This window comes from Culex pipiens, chromosome 2, assembly GCF_016801865.2.
Source record: "Culex pipiens pallens isolate TS chromosome 2, TS_CPP_V2, whole genome shotgun sequence".
Classification (NCBI taxonomy): Eukaryota; Metazoa; Arthropoda; class Insecta; order Diptera; family Culicidae; genus Culex; species Culex pipiens.
The window spans coordinates 165,715,592-165,734,455 of record NC_068938.1 but is presented as its reverse complement, the minus strand read 5'-3'; the positions used below and the strand labels follow the sequence as shown (position 1 = coordinate 165,734,455).

The 18,864-nt window shown below is 36.9% G+C and overlaps 2 protein-coding genes across 2 annotated transcripts; both read left to right on the top strand.

The window, feature by feature from the left end:
* The first annotated feature begins 13,948 nt into the window (after nt 1-13,948).
* Nucleotides 13,949-15,121, top strand: LOC120431038 (uncharacterized). The gene has a single exon (XM_039596190.1). It carries the CDS (start codon nt 13,949-13,951, stop codon nt 15,119-15,121), a length of 1,173 nt encoding a protein of 390 aa, XP_039452124.1.
* On the top strand, nt 15,111-18,412 carry LOC120431039 (uncharacterized). The gene is made up of 3 exons (XM_039596191.2): nt 15,111-15,373; nt 15,426-16,290; nt 16,350-18,412. Exons 1-3 carry the CDS (start codon nt 15,247-15,249, stop codon nt 17,143-17,145), a joined length of 1,788 nt encoding a protein of 595 aa, XP_039452125.1. The 5' UTR covers nt 15,111-15,246; the 3' UTR covers nt 17,146-18,412.
* Nucleotides 18,413-18,864: the final 452 nt, after the last annotated feature.

The following is an 18,864-nucleotide window of genomic DNA, read 5'->3' as shown; positions in this document are numbered from 1 at the left end:
TAAGCTTAAGTCATATCAACAAAGCTTTTTGGCCAAAAACGTACCTCAAGTTGAATATGATCTAGGACCGTGATTTTTTTTCAGCAAAGTTTTCTTAAGAAGTCCAGCACACAACACATTAAACAGAATAAAGTTTTGCAAAGAAGAATTTGAGAAATTGCTAAATCCATAAAAAATCACGTTGACACAATATCACCCCTCTAGACCCTCACTGACGAGGCCAAAAGTATATAACTTTTAAAGAGGCTGAAAACTGACATATTTTTTATTGAAAATGGAAATTTAATCGAGAGTTATATTATTTTAAATAGTTTACTACAGTTTTTTTTTTATTCAAAATTTAAGGAAATATGTTTTTGTCCCCTGTTTTCTTAAGATTGAATCTATTGTTTTTTTTTGCAATTCCTCAGTGAGAAAAGCCTTAAATTATACCTTAAAGTGGCTTCGAATCGATTTTACTTTCCATTCTATTGATTTTTTTAATTTGATTTTCAAATTTGAAGTATTAAATGGCGTTGAAACATTGAAATATACTTAAAACGGTTCAATGCAGAATAGCATGATTTAAGTGGTTTTACTTGCCTTAAAATTTCAGTTTTGCTGTATGCAAAAGCCCTTCTCTTCATATTGACCTTCAGAGTAAAGCAATAAAACATTATAGTTTTTGTAAAGGGTTTATTTCCAGTAAATATTTAAATAAATTTCAAAATAATTTGTTTACATTGTACAATAATATCAAATAACGATTTCCATTAGTTTAAAATTGCGTCATCCATAATTCTCAATTAAATTTCACGCCACCCAAAATTTCGGCGAAAAACACCGAAATTGCATTTCGCAGCGCAAAATGATTGATTCGTTACGTGACATAAATTCGGTTAAATTTTTCCCCCGCCCACCAGCAGTTCCCGGAAACCGAGCCGGTCTCGTTTTGGATTAAATATCATATGCATACGAAATGCACTTATTTGTACCCCCCAACCCCCTCTCACGGTCTTGACCGAAATCATATTTGGCGGCAAAATTTCCACCCTCTGCTCCTACCCCAAAAGTGGAAAATCATAACGATTTGATCGAATGAACTTCAAAATGATTTTCCTTCCTGTCGTTCACAAGCTGAAAAATAACTGCACTTTGGAAAGTTCCCCTCCCACAGATTCAGCGCAACAGACTGGGTGGTAAAAAAAGAGAAGTGTGGCATGCGGGGTGGTTAAATATTTTATGATATTTAAATTTGCAATTTCGTATTCATACGTGAAACATTCATACTCCTCTCCACCCACTTAAGGTCACCGCATGTCCTTGCACTGTTAATTTTTTTTTTTGCAATTTTAGATTTAAAAATTTTGGACAGTTTTTTAGTCGAGAAAAAAGTAAACTTCCCTTAAAATTAGTGTAATGATCACTCTTTTTAGAGTCATTGTACTTTAAAAATTTTGTCAAATTTATATTAAAACAAGTAAATTCAATCAATCAAATTTAAAAACCTTCAATTATACAAATTTTTTAGTGTGTATGTGATGCTCACACAAACACACTCGCACAATCCTAAAAATTTGCATGAGCTTTTTTCCGGTTTCTGATACGAGTGAAATAGAATGAGAATGTGAGAGTTTTTTCAGGAGGTGTCATGTTCGGTTGATAAAGTGTGCAGGCAATCCATGCGGCAAAAGTGCATAACTTCTGTAACTTTTGGAGGCCAACCATGTAACCCGCAGTGTGGTGAGCTTTTAAAGCTCTTTGAAGTGCGCTTTCCTGTTTCGAATGTGTTGGCTTTAGTGGGTGGCTGCTCGGTTGAATGATTACATGCAACTGCGGCTCACCGATAATGGGACATCATGGTAATTTTCGTGGGGAGGGGGTTTAGGGAAGAAGGAGGTAGCTTTTATGAGATTGTTTTCGGGTCGATTTGTGGGCGGTTGTAAACACTGTTCATTCAATCGGTTGATTGATCCGAGTTAATTGAATGTACATGTTTCGCTGGAATCTGTTTGAATGCGTGTTAAGTCAATTTGCTGGAAACATTTTTTTTTTAAATTAATTGCTGATCTTGAACAATTGAAGCTAGCACTAAAATTTGGCTTGAAAGGAAATTTAATTTATGAGCAAATTGATTTGAGGTCATAAACTGATTTTATTTTTATTCAAAAAATATTTTACAAAATTGTTTCGATGTAAAATCGAATTTGCAATCAAAAAATACTTATGTGAAATTTTGATAAAGTGCACCGTTCTTAAGTTTTAGCAGAGGTGCTTAAAGTTTTTGGATGCCGGGTCAAATTTTAGGCTCAAATGAGCTAGCGGGCCAAATTTACAAAATAGGTTTAAAAAAATAAATAGCGTTATTGAAATTTATAAAACTAGACAATACATCTATCAATTGACGTTTTTGAAATTTCTGTATTTTTTTTAACATTTTCGTAAATTAAAAATAATAGAAAACACAAATGGCAGTTTTTTATCGGTTTTGTTGATATTACTGTTTAAAGTATAAAAACTACTTGTACTTGTATTTTTAATAAATTTTTAAAGTTATTTTTCAATATTTCGAAATGTAATCTGAACTAAAAATGTCACGGCGTAATTTTATCATTAAATTATGTGTGACAAATAAAAATCGTTGAGAGTAAGAATTTCGACACGTTAATGAACAAAATGTTTTAAGCACCCGTAAAATTAAATTGCAATCATTATTTAAAAAAAATGCAAATTGTAATGAAAGTAATATAATAACAATAAAGGGGTAATTCTCCGTCAACTCACACAGCAGTTGCCCCGACCCCTCTTCGATTTACGTGAAACTTTGTCCTAAGGGGTAACTTTTGTCCCTGATCACGAATCCGAGGTCCGTTTTTTGATATCTCGTGACGGAGGGGTGGTACGACCCCTTCCATTTTTGAACATGCGAAAAAGAGGTGTTTTTCAATAATTTGCAGCCTGAACGGTGATGAGATAGAAATTTGGTGTCAAAGGGACTTTTATGTAAAATTAGACGCCCGATTTGATGGCGTGCTCAGAATTCCAAAAAAACGTATTTTTCATCGAAAAAAACACTAAAAAAGTTTTAAAAATTCTCACATTTTCCGTTACTTGACTGTAAAAAAATTTTGAACATGTCATTTTATGGGAAATTTAATGTACTTTTCGAATCTACATTTACCCAGAAGGGTCATTTTTTCATTTAGAACAAAATTTTTCATTTTAAAATTTCGTGTTTTTTCTAACTTTGCAGGGTTTTTTTAGAGTGTAACAATATTCTACAAAGTTGTAGAGCAGACTTTTTTAGTGTTTTTTTCGATGAAAAATACGTTTTTTTGGAATTCTGAGTACGCCATCAAATCGGGCGTCTAATTTTACATAAAAGTCCCTTTGACACCGAATTTCTATCTCATCACCGTTTCAGGCTGCAAATTATTGAAAAACACCTCTTTTTTCGCATGTTCAAAAATGGAAGGGGTCGTACCGCCCCTCCGTCACGAGATATCAAAATACGGACCTCGGATTCGTGATCAGGGACAAAAGTTACACCTTAGGACAAATTTTCACGCAAATCGAAGAGAGGTCGGGGCAACTTTTCCCGATTTCGTGTGAGTTGGTAGAGAATTACCCAAAGCTGATTGCACTAGAATTTCCATTAATATTTTGAAGTTTAACGAAAAAAATATTATTGCTCCTGATTTTTCAAGCGAATTTTTAATAATAGGGGGAGTTGATAGACATTCAAATTCGTTATTGAGTTTGAATCCCAATGGAAGGTTTCTAAATAAGTTTGAGGGTCAGTTCATGAAAGAGTCATTATGACTATCGAGGTAATATAGAATTATTATACCGTAAACCGGGGTGACTTTGATAGGATTTCAATTTGTTTTTAGAATATTTTCCAACAGGTAAGGTTTTTCTCAAGATTATTATTTTTAAAACAGCAGGCCACACAAAGTCCATGCACTATTTCGGAAAAAAAGTTTTTTCAATAATGTTTAGAAAAAAAAGTTACGTTAAAAATTCATAGTTTTAATTCCGGGGTGACTTTGATAGTCACAGTTTTTCTTGTTAAACTCATATTTAAGATGTTCAAACTTTATTTGTACGCTAATTATACCATCACTAAAGCAGCTGATATAGTTTTAAGAAAAAAATCAATGTTTATATTTATTTAACTAAGTGTATAAGCTTTTTAGCAAAATACATATAAAGTTTAGATAAAGTTGTTAAAAAGTCGGAATTTGCCTGAAATTTGTTAAAACTAGTTTTGTTTAAAAAATTATCGATTTAAATCGCATTTTAAACTGAATTCGAAGCACGAATCACAAGTTTTCACATTTCACATGAAATTTGTTCAACTGAAATTGCGTATTAATTTTGAGATTTTTTTAGTTGTGTTTCAAAAACACATATTATTTATTATTTACAAACTTTTTTAACCTTCTCCTAGTGGAAAAATGTCAAAAGAATCCGAAAATGCATTCCGTTTTCCGATTCAAAATCATGTTCATTGAGAAAATCATGACACTTTGAGAAGTTTAAACTAATGACTTTCATCAACATTTTCTTAAATATAGTTAACTAACTTTTTAAACTTGTCAAAATTTTATGAAAAATTCTTCTTGAGGCACTTTGAACACTTCTCTACCACGGTCAGGATGTTTGTTAACCATTCCTTACGTATTTTAATTGTACTTTCATTTTGCGGAAAAATCGCAAACTTATCAAAGTCACCCCGTTTTACGGTATTTTTTGCAATTCCAAAAATGTCTGATAAAAGATTTGGCGATATTTACTAGTTTCACTCACATTGAATCTCGTTAATTTTTTTTATTATTAAAATTCATAAACAAAATCTTTGTGTTCTAAAATGGGGATCAAAACATTAATAAATCATTAGTTTTTTGATAACAAAAAAGGATAAGTTAAAAATAAAACATAATTTTGTAAAAGAATAAATTCACTTTACAAATGCTCAACGGGCCATTTTACATGGTAATTCAAAATAGGTCCGCGGGCCAAAAAAAATCACCTCGCGGGCCATACTTTGGTCACCCCTGAGTTATAGCCATTTTAGGTAACTTTTTTGAAAATAGCCGCAGATATTCTTTTTTTTTAAATTAGTGCCCATGTTTGCCAACATTTGAAAAAAATATTTTTTAAGAGCTGTGAAAATATTTTGTTTTTTTAACTTTGTTGATACGACTCTTAGTTGATGAAAAATTGCCATGCAAAGATTTGAAAACAGTAAAATTGATGTTTTCTAAGTCTCACTCAAACAACCCACCATTTTCTAATGTCGATATCTCAGCAACTAATGGTTTGATTTTTTATGTTAAAATATGAAACATTCGTGAAATTTTCCAATCTTTTCGAAAACAATAATTTCAAAAGGGCCAAACATTCAATATTATGCCCTTTTAAAATGTTAGTCTTAATTTAAAAATGAGCAAGTCTCTACAAAACCGGCCGATTTCGACCATTTTTATTTTTTGTATTTTTTGATTTGGCTCAAACTTTGTGGGGGCCAGTGTTGCGTTCCTCACGCGCTCACGCGCTCACTTTTCGCTCATTCGTGAGGAGGAGCGCTGCGCGAGCTAGCTCACGTTTGCCCGCGCTCACGTTTGCTCCGATTTTTTCAGCTCGCGTTTGCCCCACGCTCGCGCTCGCGCTCATTTTTCGCTCACGGAGCGCTCACTTTGGAAGTATCGCGAATCGTTTAACTTTTTGAGACAGTTTTTTTGTTTTTCAATCCTAGTTAGATTTTATACTTAAGGCGCAGCATGTCAGTGGAAACAAGGGAAGGGGGAAGCGCGTGAACAAAAAGGACTGTAAACCTTAGAGAAACTTACAAAACAATGAAATAATTCAAGAAGATTTATGCTGGGGTAAGTTCGATTCAATGTTATATGCTTGGTTGATTAAAATATAAAATTAAACTGTTTTATGTACCTAAACAGTTTGTTGGCTACCATTCCAGCGTGCGGATCAGAATGAGCAACCATTAAACAAAAGTCATTCCATTTAATAAATCGTTCAGTGCTTGGAAACGGCTGATCATTTTTATAAAGTTAATCTTTCTCTTTCTCATTCTAGAAAATAGGGTAAAATTGTTGAAACAGTTCTCTTTTTACAAAAAAGCCTCCAAATTGCTAGTGTTTGAAATAACCCATTTGAATGAAATAATATAAATTGTCATTGTTATGTTTTAGCACATAAAGGGTGGCTCCTCTTCCGTCAAGTAAATTATATCTAACACTTCCGCTACCAAGCCTCTGAAAATATTCAATTACAGATTCAATAAATGATTTTTTGAATATGGACATTCTCTAAAATGTTCCGAATATGAGGGATGATTATAACTTTTATAAAGCTTACTGCTGTTTTTTTAAAGGTCCAATAAAACAAATTTTTGTGTTTTTTTAATCCGCCTTGAGTCAAAACTCCGGATTCTAGAAACTTAAAATAAACATTTCTCAATTAATTCAATTATTTGTACATATCAGTGCATCTCTTCACGTCAATGATTTTTTACATTAAGAATGAGTTAGCTCTTTGTTAGCACACTCAAGAGTGAATCATTCTGCCCCTTGGCTAATTCTGAATTTAAATAGAACGTATATTTCGGTTCGCCGACTAAATCCATTTTATTGCTTACTTTTGTTTGTTTGACCACTTTCTTGTTTGTTTTTGCTGCCTGTGCTGAGATAGTTCTAGAAACTTCGTTTCAAACAGGCAGATGCTTCAACAGGGAAAAACAACTACCTACTTTGGCTCACCAGCTCACGTGAGCGCAAAACGCTCCGGTGAGCGTGAGCGAGCACGAGCTACCTGATAAAAACTCACGCTCCAGCTGGAGCGAGCACGCATTCCGTGAGCGCTCGCTCATTCGCAACCCTGGTGGGGGCCTTCCCTATGACCAAAGAAGCCATTTTGCATCATTAGTTTGTCCATATGAATTTCCATACAAATTTGGCAGCTGTTCATACAAAAATGGTACGCAAATATTCGAAAATCTGTAACTTTTGAAGGAATTTTTTGATCAATTTGGTGTCTTCGGCAATGTTGTAGGTATTGTTAAGGACTATTTAAAAAAAAAATAGGTACACGGAGAAAAAAATTTCCCGATTTTTTTATTAACTTTTTTTTCACAAAAACTCAAATTCCCAAAATACTTATTTTTTGATTTTCGAGATTTTTTGATATGTTTTAAGGGACAAAAATCCGCAACTTTTGAGCTATAGAGAAACATGGTCAAAAAATCTGCCGCCGAGTTATGATTTTTTGAAAAACTGGTGATTTTTGGAAAAAATCGAAATTTTATAAATAAAATTTTGTTGACCTCATTTTTTTATGCAAAATTGAATTTGCAATCGAAAATTACTTTACAGATTTTTTGATAAAGGGCCCCGTTTTGAAGATATAGCCACCGAAAGATTGATTTCAGCGAAATATTTGCAGTTTTTCGATTTTTAAAAATAGTGACCATGAGTGATCATTTCTGAAAATATTTTTTTTGAAAAGTTCAGAAAATTTGCTATAAAATTGTCTAAGAGACATCGAAGATTGGGCCTCTGGTTGCTGAGATACAGCGGCTTAAAGAAAAAGAAACAAGAAAATTGAAATTTTCTAATTCTCACCCAAACAACCCTCCATTTTCTAATGTCAATATCTCAGCAACTAATGGTCCAATTTTCAATGTTAGTACATGAAACATTCGTGAAATTTTCCGATCTTTTCGAAAAAATATTTTGAATTTTTTTAAATCAATACTAGCATTTTAAATGGGCATAATATTCAATGTTTGGCCCTATTAAAATGTTAGTCTTGATTTAATTTTTTTCAAAATATTTTTTTCGAAAAGATCGGAAAATTTCACGAATGTTTCATGTACTAACATTGAAAATCGGACCATTAGTTGCTGAGATATTGACATTAGAAAATCGTGGGCTGTTTGGGTGAGACTTAGAAAACTTCAATTTTCGTGTTTCTTTTTCTTTAAGCCGCTGTATCTCAGCAACCAGAGGTCCAATCTTCGATGTCTCTTAGACAATTTTATAGAAAATTTTCTGAACTTTTCAAAAAAAATATTTTCAGAAATGGTCACTCATGGTCACTATTTTTAAAAATCGAAAAACTGCAAATATTTCGCTGAAATCAATCTTTCGGTGGCTATATCTTCAAAACGGGGCCCTTTATCAAAAATCTGTAAAGTAATTTTCGATTGCAAATTCAATTTTGCATAAAAAATTAGGTCAACAAAATTTTATTTATGAAATTTCGATTTTTTCCAAAAATCACCAGTTTTTCAAAAAATCATAACTCGGCGGCAGATTTTTTGACCATGTTTCTCTATAGCTCAAAAGTTGCGGATTTTTGTCCCCTAAAACATATCAAAAAATCTCGAAAATCAAAAAATAATTATTTTGGGAATTTGAGTTTTTGTGAAAAAAAAGTTAATAAAAAAATCGGGAAATTTTTTTCTCCTTGTACCTATTTTTTTTTTAAATAGTCCTTAACAATACCTACAACTTTGCCGAAGACACCAAATTGATCAAAAAATTCCTTCAAAAGTTACAGATTTTCGAATATTTACGTACCATTTTTGTATGAACAGCTGCCAAATTTGTATGGAAATTTATATGGACAAACTAATGATGCAAAATGGCTTCTTTGGTCATAGGGAAGGCCCCCACAAAGTTTGAGCCAAATCAAAAAATACAAATAAAATCCATTTCCGGTTTTGGTAGAGAATTGCTCAAATAACTTTTTGATTGCAAATTTGATTTTACATCGAAAATCTAGTTGAAACATTATTGCGACCAATATTTCGATTTTTTTGAAAAAAAAAACAGTATTGATTCAAAAATTCATAACTCGGTCAACAAATTTTTGCACGTTCTGTTAATTTCTGAAAAGTTGGCATTTGATGACCCCTAAAACATATCAAAAATAAAAAATATTGTTAAATAAGTTTAAAAATAAAAAAATATTGTTAAAATAAGTTTAAGTGACAAAAAGTGATATTAAAAACCACAAAAAAAGCTTTACCGTGTATTTTTTTTTCAGTGTAGCCCTTAAGGGCATACCAAACTTTGCCGAAGACGCCAAATCGATCAAAAAATTCCGTCAAAAGATACAGATTTTTTAATTTTCATATATCATTTTTGTATGGCCAGCTGCCAAGCTGGAAAATTATATGGACAAACTAATGATGCAAAATGGCTTTTTGGGCATACCAAAGGCACCAAAAAAAGTTTCAGCCGGATTACAGCCGGAAATACAAAAAATGAAATTAAAAAGAATAGCCCGATTTCGTAGAGAATTGCTCAGCTGGAACAAACATTTGGCATGAAAGGAAATTTAATTAATTAGCAAATTTATTTGAAAATATTTCAAATAAGTGTTATTTAAACCTTTTCAAATGTTTGAATTGTTTTTAATATTTCGTAAAAAATATGTTACAAAATTCAAAATTGTAAACGATTTGTTTCAGCTACCAGTTGTCTAAAATACAAAGCCTTCAAACATTGTATAATAGCAAAAAAGTCGTATTTAGCAAAACTCGGTAATTTTGTTTCAAAATTTTGAATTTTTTAATAACGCTAAATTTAATTAGTTATCGCCAAACGTTCACGATCCAAGCCAACAACGTCACTCTTCGTCAAGTGCAATATTGGTTCAAGACGAGACTTAAAGCCAGCGCGTAAACATCATCTCTTCAAACAACATCGCATCACAAGAATAGCTCCTTCTTGTAGGTGGTGGCATCTCTCTCCCTCACAGTATGGTTTAGGCCTGCTCCAGCTCCCCCTCCCCTATCCACTGTGATGACGGTGTTTCTTCACTGAATAAATTAATCTAAATTCATTAATGCCTCTAAGCACTTTCGCCGCCTTCTTCTTGTTGTGTTGATTCTGTTGAACGATGAAGACATCTCCGCGGAGGCTGCTGTTCTGAGCGGAGGCTTTCAGCGTGCCTGGTTGCTGGTAGATATTGGAAAACGCAAAGTTCACGACTTTCCACATCATCGGTTTCCTAACGCTGGCCTAAATAACTTTCAATTATGCCTCTTGATTGTGCTTTATAGGGCGTTATTCGCCCGCGGGAGGCTAGGTCGGGACGGGAGTTGTGTGAATACGTATTTATAGACCCATCAAAAATTCTCGGAGAATGTTGTTTACGGAGAAAACAACTCCTAACCCACCCCTAGAAATTGGAGGGTAACATAATTCGCAGGGCGTTGCTCGTGCCGTTGAACCGTTTATTAAAAGTGGGGCCTCCCCGGATTGGTTCCCGAGGGTATTAAACATCTCGCCCCTTCCACCCTCAATTCATCAAGAGTGTTCCAGATTTTTTTTCCCGGGGACAAATAAAAGTGCGAAGAGTGCGAGGAGGAAGTGATTATCACGGAAGCCGCCATAAATCCATAAATCCCAGGGTGTGATGTGTAGTGACAATAAAAAAAAAAGAGCTTGATGAGGAGAGAACGGAAACAGAAAAGTATTATGCTCGGTAATGAAAGAATGTAGTACGCGGACGGGAATGACCCAAAAAGAGGCTTTCTCGCGCTTTGGTTTACAACCATTGAATTCAATTTGGTTGAGGAAAAAAAAGTGGGGTTTCAACAAAGTGGAGTAGCTGATTAAAATAACTATACAAACTGTATTTATCAGCAATTCCCCACAAAAACAGCATGATTCTCCGATCGGGCTCAATTTTTGTCTGGGGGTTCCTTGGCCGAAATAATTAGACCCGTATTTTTTTGTTTGGCCATTAGGGTGACCTACACCGTGTTCGGGTGGTCCGAAAAATGGCAATTTTTGTCGATTTTCGCAAAAAAACACTTTAAAAAAAAATCATATCTCCGCACTTTTTCATCCGATTTTAGCTGTCTTAGACGCAATAGAAAGGTGATTAGTTTGGCTATTTGGGAAAAATAATAAGAAGTTTCAAAAATCTAGCTTGACATTTAAAAAGGTCGTATGAAAACATAAAATGCTGTTTTGAAGGTCTCTGGACCAAAGAGCCTATGTCTAAAAATATTTTTACCTGATTCCTCGGAAAATTTTACATAGTATATCAAAAAATGCCGAAGTTATGTTTTCATTACTCTGAAATACGATTTTTTGAAAATATAAACTGGGTTTTTCGACGCTCCATGGGAAAATGACGAAAACGGGAAAAAATCGACATTTTTCACTAAACCTGCGATAACAAGAAAATTTCAGCGATGACCTATACATGTTAGGGTACCAAAAGTTGCGTATTTCAATTAAGAGTTCGCAGTTTTAGTGAAAAAAGTCGATTTTTCCCGTTTTTGTCATTTTCCCATTTTTGCGCGTGGCGCGTCGAAAAACCCAGTTTTTATTTTCAAAAAATCTTATCTCAGAGTATTGAAAACATAACTTCACCATTTTTTGATATATTATGTAAAATTTTCCGAGGAATCAGGTAAAAATATTTTCAGACATAGGCTCTTTGGTCCCGAGACCTTCAAAACAGCATTTTAAGTTTTCATTCGACCTTTTCAAATGCTAAGCTAGATTTTTAAAACTTTTTACTATTTTTTCCAAATTCCAAACTAATCACTTTTCCTTTGCGTCTAAGACAGCTAAAATCGGATGAAATGGCGCGGAGATATGTTTTTTTGAAAAAGTGGTTTTTGCGAAAAAGGACGAAAATGGCTATTTTTCGAACCTACCTAACACGGCGTTTGTCTCCCTAATGGCCAAACAAAAAAATACGGGTCTAATTATTTCGGCCAAGGAACCCCCAGAAAAAATTTGAGCCCGATCGGATAATTTTTTTGTCGAATCATGCTGTTTTCGTGGGGAATTAATTGCTGGTAAGAGTTATGTCCGAAACCACTTGTTTGAAAAGCTTACATTTGATCACATTTATTAGAAACGACCGTCAATGCGAAGTTTCTTTTTTTTTCAATTAAATGTACTTTTTTAAGGTCAACGGTTAATTTTAAGTAGAAATCTATTGTTTTTTATTTTTTCTAAAAGGGTACATGCATAGCCCAGTTCTGGAAATATTTTTTTTGAAAATAGTCGCTGAGTGCATTAGTGCATTAATATTTAGAAAAAAATAGTTTTATTTTTTTTTCAATTGCCGTTAGTTTTTCAAATGACGATATCCAAACGATTTGAAACCATATTTTTTCCGTATAACTTTTTTGGGAGTAGTCCTGATCTATACCTGAGCAATTCTCTACGAAATCGGTCTTTTTTCTTCAATTTTAATTTTTTTTTTTAATCCGACTGAAACTTTTTTGATGCCTTCGGTATGCCCAAAGAAGCCATTTTGCATCATTAGTTTGTCCATATAATTTTCCATACAAATTTGGCAGCTGTCCATACAAAAATGATGTATGAAAATTCAAAAATCTGTATCTTTTGAAGGAATTTTTTGATCGATTTGGTGTTTTCGGCAAAGTTGTAGGTATGGATACGGACTACACTGGAAAAAAATAATACACGGTAAAAAAAATTTGGTATTTTTTTTATTTAACTTTTTATCACTAAAACTTGATTTACAAAAAAACACTATTTTTAATTTTTTTTATTTTTTGATATGTTTTAGGGGACATAAAATGCCAACTTTTCAGAAATTTCCAGGTTGTGCAAAAAATCATTGACCGAATTATGAATTTTTTAATCAATACTGATTTTTTCAAAAAATCGAAATTTTGCTCGTAAAAATTTTTCAACTTCATTTTTCGATGTAAAATCAAATTTGCAATAAAAAAGTACTTTAGTGAAATTTTGATAAAGTGCACCGTTTTCAAGTTATAGCCATATTTAAGTGACTTTTTTGAAAATAGTCGCAGTTTTTCATTTTTTTAAATTAGTGCACATGTTTGCCCAGGTTTGAAAAAAATATTTTTGAAAAGCTGAGAAAATTCTCTATATTTTGCTTATTCGGACTTTGTTGATACGACCTTTAGTTGCTGAGATATTGCAATGCAAAGGTTTAAAAACAGGAAAATTGATGTTTTCTAAGTTTCACCCAAACAACCCACCATTTTTTATCGTCAATATCTCAGCAATTAATGGTCCGATTTTCAATGTTAATATATGAAACATTTGTGAAATTTTCCGATCTTTTCGAAAAAAATATTTTCGGAATTTTCAAATCAAGACTAACATTTTAAAAGGGCGTAATATTGAATGTTTGGCCTTTTTGAAATGTTAGTCTTGATTTGAAAATTCCGAAAATATTTTTTTCGAAAAGATCGGAAAATTTCACAAATGTTTCATATATTAACATTGAAAATCGGACTATTAGTTGCTAAGATATTGAAGATAGAATATGGTGGGTTGTTTGGGTGAAGCTTAGAAAACATAAATTTTCCTGTTTTTAAACCTTTGCATTGCAATATCTCAGCAACTAAAGGTCGTATCAACAAAGTCCGAATAAGCAAAATATAGAGAATTTTCTCAGCTTTTCAAAAATATTTTTTTCAAAACTGGGCAAACATGTGCACTAATTTAAAAAAATTAAAAGCTGCGACTATTTTCAAAAAAGTCACTTAAATATGGCTATAACTTGAAAACGGTGCACTTTATCAAAATTTCACTAAAGTACTTTTTTATTGCAAATTTGATTTTACATCGAAAAATGAAGTTGAAAAATTTTTACGACCAAAATTTCGATTTTTTGAAAAAATCAGTATTGATTAAAAAATTCATAACTCGGTCAATGATTTTTTGCACAACCTGGAAATTTCTGAAAAGTTGGCATTTTATGTCCTCTAAAACATATCAAAAAATAAAAAAAATTAAAAATAGTGTTTTTTCAGGGGTGGCTCATAAAAGATGCATCCGATGTGTTCGGATGCATTATAATGCATTTAAACTTGCCATTTTATTGCCTGCCTTTGCTAACCAAACGTCTTTCTCCTTTCCTTGCAGACTAAAATAGTGCCGTTGTACTGACTATCACAATAGCAGCAAGGATGAATGCCGAAGAAAGGGGGCAGATAAAGGAGCGGTTCTGGAAACGTGTCCAGAAGGTGATCGGTCTCGTGCCGCATCGAGTCATGGCCTTGCTGGATATGTTCGACCTGTCAGCATCGCAAGTCATCGCTGAGGCAAGTGTGGAATGGCCGAAACTCATCGAAGATGATATCAGAAAGAGTGGTGTCGAAATTTTCGATGATGCCGTAAGCCGAGGGCTCGCAAGGTCAAAGTACGATGTGTTTGGCCGGCAACAGAACGACCTGGCAACATTCAGTTTGCATGCCGCTGAAGAGGTTTCGATCAACAATGTAGGCAAATTGATCCAAAAGTACGGGATACGCCAATTCATCGAGGGCTCACCTGTACTAGCGAGACGGTGCCAAGAAATTGGTACAGACCAAGTAAATCCTATTGCTGACGATTCGAAGAAAATGCTTCTAGAGAAGTTGGCCAACTACTACCGTCAGCACGAGGAATGTGGAGTCGACCCCGACTACTTCGTAGACTTGCCAGTGCTTACCATTTCAAACACCGGGGACCAAGCGACAGTACGTGTTACGTGCGCAGTATGCAAGAAAACACGTCCCATGTGCAAGCGTTCTGGTGGCAATTGGGTTACGAATAATTATTACCAGCATGTTCGTACACATTTACGGGGAGTGGTCCGTAGAAGAGAAGAAGAACTGGCAAGTCTAAGTTCAGAAGAGGACACGGATAGCGATGGAGATGGCGCTCACGGGGATCGCGCTGTTGGTGGTGGCAGTGGAAGCGTTGAGGAAGCTGATGTTGGCGGTGGCAGTAGTGTAGCTTCGAGAAACGATAGCGTTGACGAAGCAGCTGTTGGCGATGGCAGTGGTGGAGCTTCGAGAAGCGGTAGCAATGAGGAAGCTGCAAATGATGGTGACAGTAGTGAAGCTGCTATTGTCGATGGTGAAACTGTTGTTAGCAGTGGCGATGGTGGACCTGCGGAAAGCGGTAACGATGGTACAGCTCCTGTTAGCGCTGGCGGTGATGGAGCTGCTGGTAGCGGTGTATGTCAACCGAGCAGAAAGTCGGTGGCAGACTTGATCAATCAGTATCAATACGCCGGCGAAGGTAGCAGCCGTCACCATCATCACTTGCGGGGTGGGCATTTTCTGAGGAGTGACAACAAAACGTCGGGAAACTAGAACCACGGGACAGTGCAGCCGAATGTCCTGTGGCAACTTCCAAGGCTTATAACCTGATTAAGCTCTATGAGACCATCGCATTTAAGAGTGCATGCAAGTTACACTACACCGATGAAGAAAAGGACATGTCGTTGTATCGATACATAATGGCTGGGAAGAAGTATCATGAGTTCATGGTTGGGAATGTTCCCGGCATAAGCCGAGCTACCCTTCTAAGGCACATGGACAAACATACAACGGACATTAAAGATGGTAAGAATGTTTGGTTTAATCTTAAACCTTCATTAACTTCCTATTTTTTCAGGGGTGATCGACGCGGCGGGTCTGAAGCGTTACCTGACCGAGAACGGCTATCCGCTGACGGTGATGCTTGCGGAGGATGGGACGAGGGTTACCCCGCGTGCCCAGTACGACGAGCGAACAAACACTTTGACTGGACTAGTAGCTCCGCTTGACCACACGGGACTTCCCAAACGAAACTACTTTGACGCCAGCAATGCGCAGGATATGGCTGACAAGTTGAAAAATTGCCGACTGGCAAGCACTGCATACGTTCAACTAGCAGTACCTCTAGATCCAAATGCGGCCCCGTACGTGCTGTTCTACATGGGTACGGACAACAGCTTTACGTATGCAGATGTACTCAAGCGTTGGCTTCACACCATCGACTTGCTGAAGAAGCATGGCATCACCGTTTTTGGTATAGCTTCAGATGGGGACCCAACTCTCCTGAAGGCAATGCTCAGCATCATGCAATTGGCAGATGTACCGTGTGATGAGCTAGGTGTTAGATTTCTTTGGAAACTTGTTCAGCGCACCTATCTGTACCAAGATATAACGCACACAGTGAACAAACTAGCGCGCAAGTTGTTCAATCGCAAACGAGCGTTAATGATTGGTACATCGGTGGCTAGCGTTACCCACCTCGATGCCCTGTTGGATAAGGTTTCGAAGGACAAACACGGTCTCACGTACGGTGATCTTCACCCGACCGACCTCATGAGCTTTCGACCTACGGAAAAAGTAATGGAGGAAGCCGTTATCAACCTGTTGGAGGAACATGTGCCTGGTAGCGAGGGCACGGTAGTGCTGCTCCGCTACATGAGCGCTATATACCGAGCATATACTGATGTATCGTTGGCGCCGATTGAAGCCATCTCAATGCTCTGGTACAGTTAATCTATGGCACAATTGTTGGGTTTAAATTAAACACCGTTTATTTCCACAGGGAGGCGTTGTTTTTCATGCGGGCGTGGAGGAACTGGACATTGAAGAATAGAACAAGCAGCTTCCAATGTGTGACAGCAAACACGTACGCTTGTCTTGAGATAAATGCTCACAGCCTTGTGCTGGCAGCAAGAGACTGCCGCGATCGTGGCCGACCCGAGGAATTCTTAGTGAGGTGTTTCGGCAGTCAGGACGTCGAGGCGACATTCCGGAATCTTCGATCGATGACGACAATGAACCATACCCAGACGAACCTCACTTTCAAGGAAATCGGCGAAAAGCTGCGGCGAGCTCACATGCTGCATCAAATTCAGCACCGTAACCGTATTAAGTTTCGATTCCCTGGTCACACGGGTCCGACCAACGTGTCCGTGCTACCGACACTGCCGACGGATGCTGAAATAAAAGCCGCACTAACCAGTGCTGAGGGGAGGGCATCTGAGGTCTTGGGCAAGCTTGGCCTCTTGCAGGCTGAACAATCTTTCGAGTTTAGTGTACATGCCCTCGGGGACCGGAACTGGGAAGACTTGATCGTTTCCGATAGTGAGTCTGACACGGAGGACCATGAAGACCATGAACCCGGTCAGGAGGTGTATGAAGCTAAGCATCTGTTTTCAAACTTTTCGGGCCAGATCGCGCTGCCTAACAGCACGTCCGATAAGCACATCTACCTGATACGAGATGACCACGGGAAGGTGTTTCACGTTAAGAAGAGTAGTGTAGTGTGGATGCTTACTGCGTCTAAGGTTCAGGAAAAAGCTCGTATGATACGTTACAAACAGCCCATGCCTAACTAGGGCAAGCTAGGTTGATTAGGTTCATAAGTAATACATATTATATAATGTCCGTACTCTTAGAGTGTGCTTTACTATCCTTGATGACACTCTGACTATTCAACCTCCAAGGTGGTGGTTGAATAGTCAGGGGGGGTGTTATACCCGGGTGTTTGTAGTAGCCTATGTACTGGTTCCTACAAACACCCGGGTTATACTCTTTGAAAAATGTTGCCCCTAAATGTATGCAACCCATGAAATGGAAAAAGTTTCAAAATTCGTCTAAGTCCCGGAAATGGGGAAGTGTTCTTGCCTGCGAAGGCACCACTGAGCTGAGGTGAGATGAATACGTACCCACAGTTGTCTGAGTTGGGGCAGCGTAACGAGTGAGCTATGATGAGCGCGCAAACATGCGTGCGCTTCATATACGTGTACCGTACACTGTGTACGGACGCGGCGGAGGATGGGTCGCGGTACATTGACTGAGTCGGTGACCATTTCGGTGGTAAAGTGGTTAAGCCAAATTGGCTTGCACGTCGCTAAGCCAAATTCGCTTATGGGATGCTAAGCCAAGTTGGCTTAAGAAGCAAAGTTGGCTTGGATTGAACATGTGTCCGCAGTACAAGTAGAAAACGCATGCGGCTTCAAGTGATCATGACCAGCGTACGCCCCGTATATGCTTACTGGTGTACGCGGATGATCTCTGGTATCGGCATCCACCTTTAGGCAAAGTTAATTTAATGGTAGGCGAAGTTCGCCTACATAGAGAAAAAAGTTTGCCTCAAGTAGGAAATTTGACTAAGTCTGGGAACGGTACAAGTGGGCAACGCATGCAGCGTCAAGTGCGCAGACCATCCACCTCTCGGTATGTACCGTCTAAGTAATGGGGACAGTGATGGTGGCAGTATGCATCGTCGAGTGCGCATGACCAGCGTACCAGCGTACGCCCCATATACACTGACCGGTGTACGCGGATGATCTCTGGTATCGGCATCCACCTTTAGGCAAAGTTAATTTAATGGTAGGCGAGTTTCGCCTACATGGGAAAAAAGTTCACCTAAATTGGCAAAATTTGCCTAAGTCTGGCATATGAAAAAGGTTGACATGGTAGGCAACCTCGGGTGCGCATCCGTCCACTTCGAAGGAATGTACCGTCCTAGGACTGGGAACATCGTGTGCGCAAACCCGCGTACACTCCATATACGCGGACTGGTGTACGCCGATGAGCTTAGGTACCGGTATCCACGCTGAGACAAGGTTTACTTAAGTGGAGGCCAAATTGGATTACTTGGAGGCGAGTTTCGCCTACACAGCTAAAAAAGTAGTAATCCAGCTGCGTGTAAAAGGCCTGGGTGTAAAATAAATATTGCATTATTTTATGCAATTTTATGTAATTTTACACCCTGAAATATGTAGCCCAACAGTATGGGAAACCTACTTGACCGAAATGTCAAGCTCATATATACGTTTATCCTTACAGCTTTTCATCGGTCTGATGGCCGAGTGGGCTAAGGCGCCAGTCCTTACTGTTGGTGCTGGGTTTGAATCCCGTCGGTTGCAACTTTTTTTTTGTGTTTTCAAAAATTGTACATGCAGTGTGTAATATTAAGTGTTTATTTTGACGAAGGTGATGTGCATGCTTTTGCATGCGATTTTACCATCGGATTTTTTGCTGTGTACATGGGAAAAAAGTTCACCTAAATTGGCAAAATTTGCCTAAGTCTGGCATATGAAAAAGGTTGA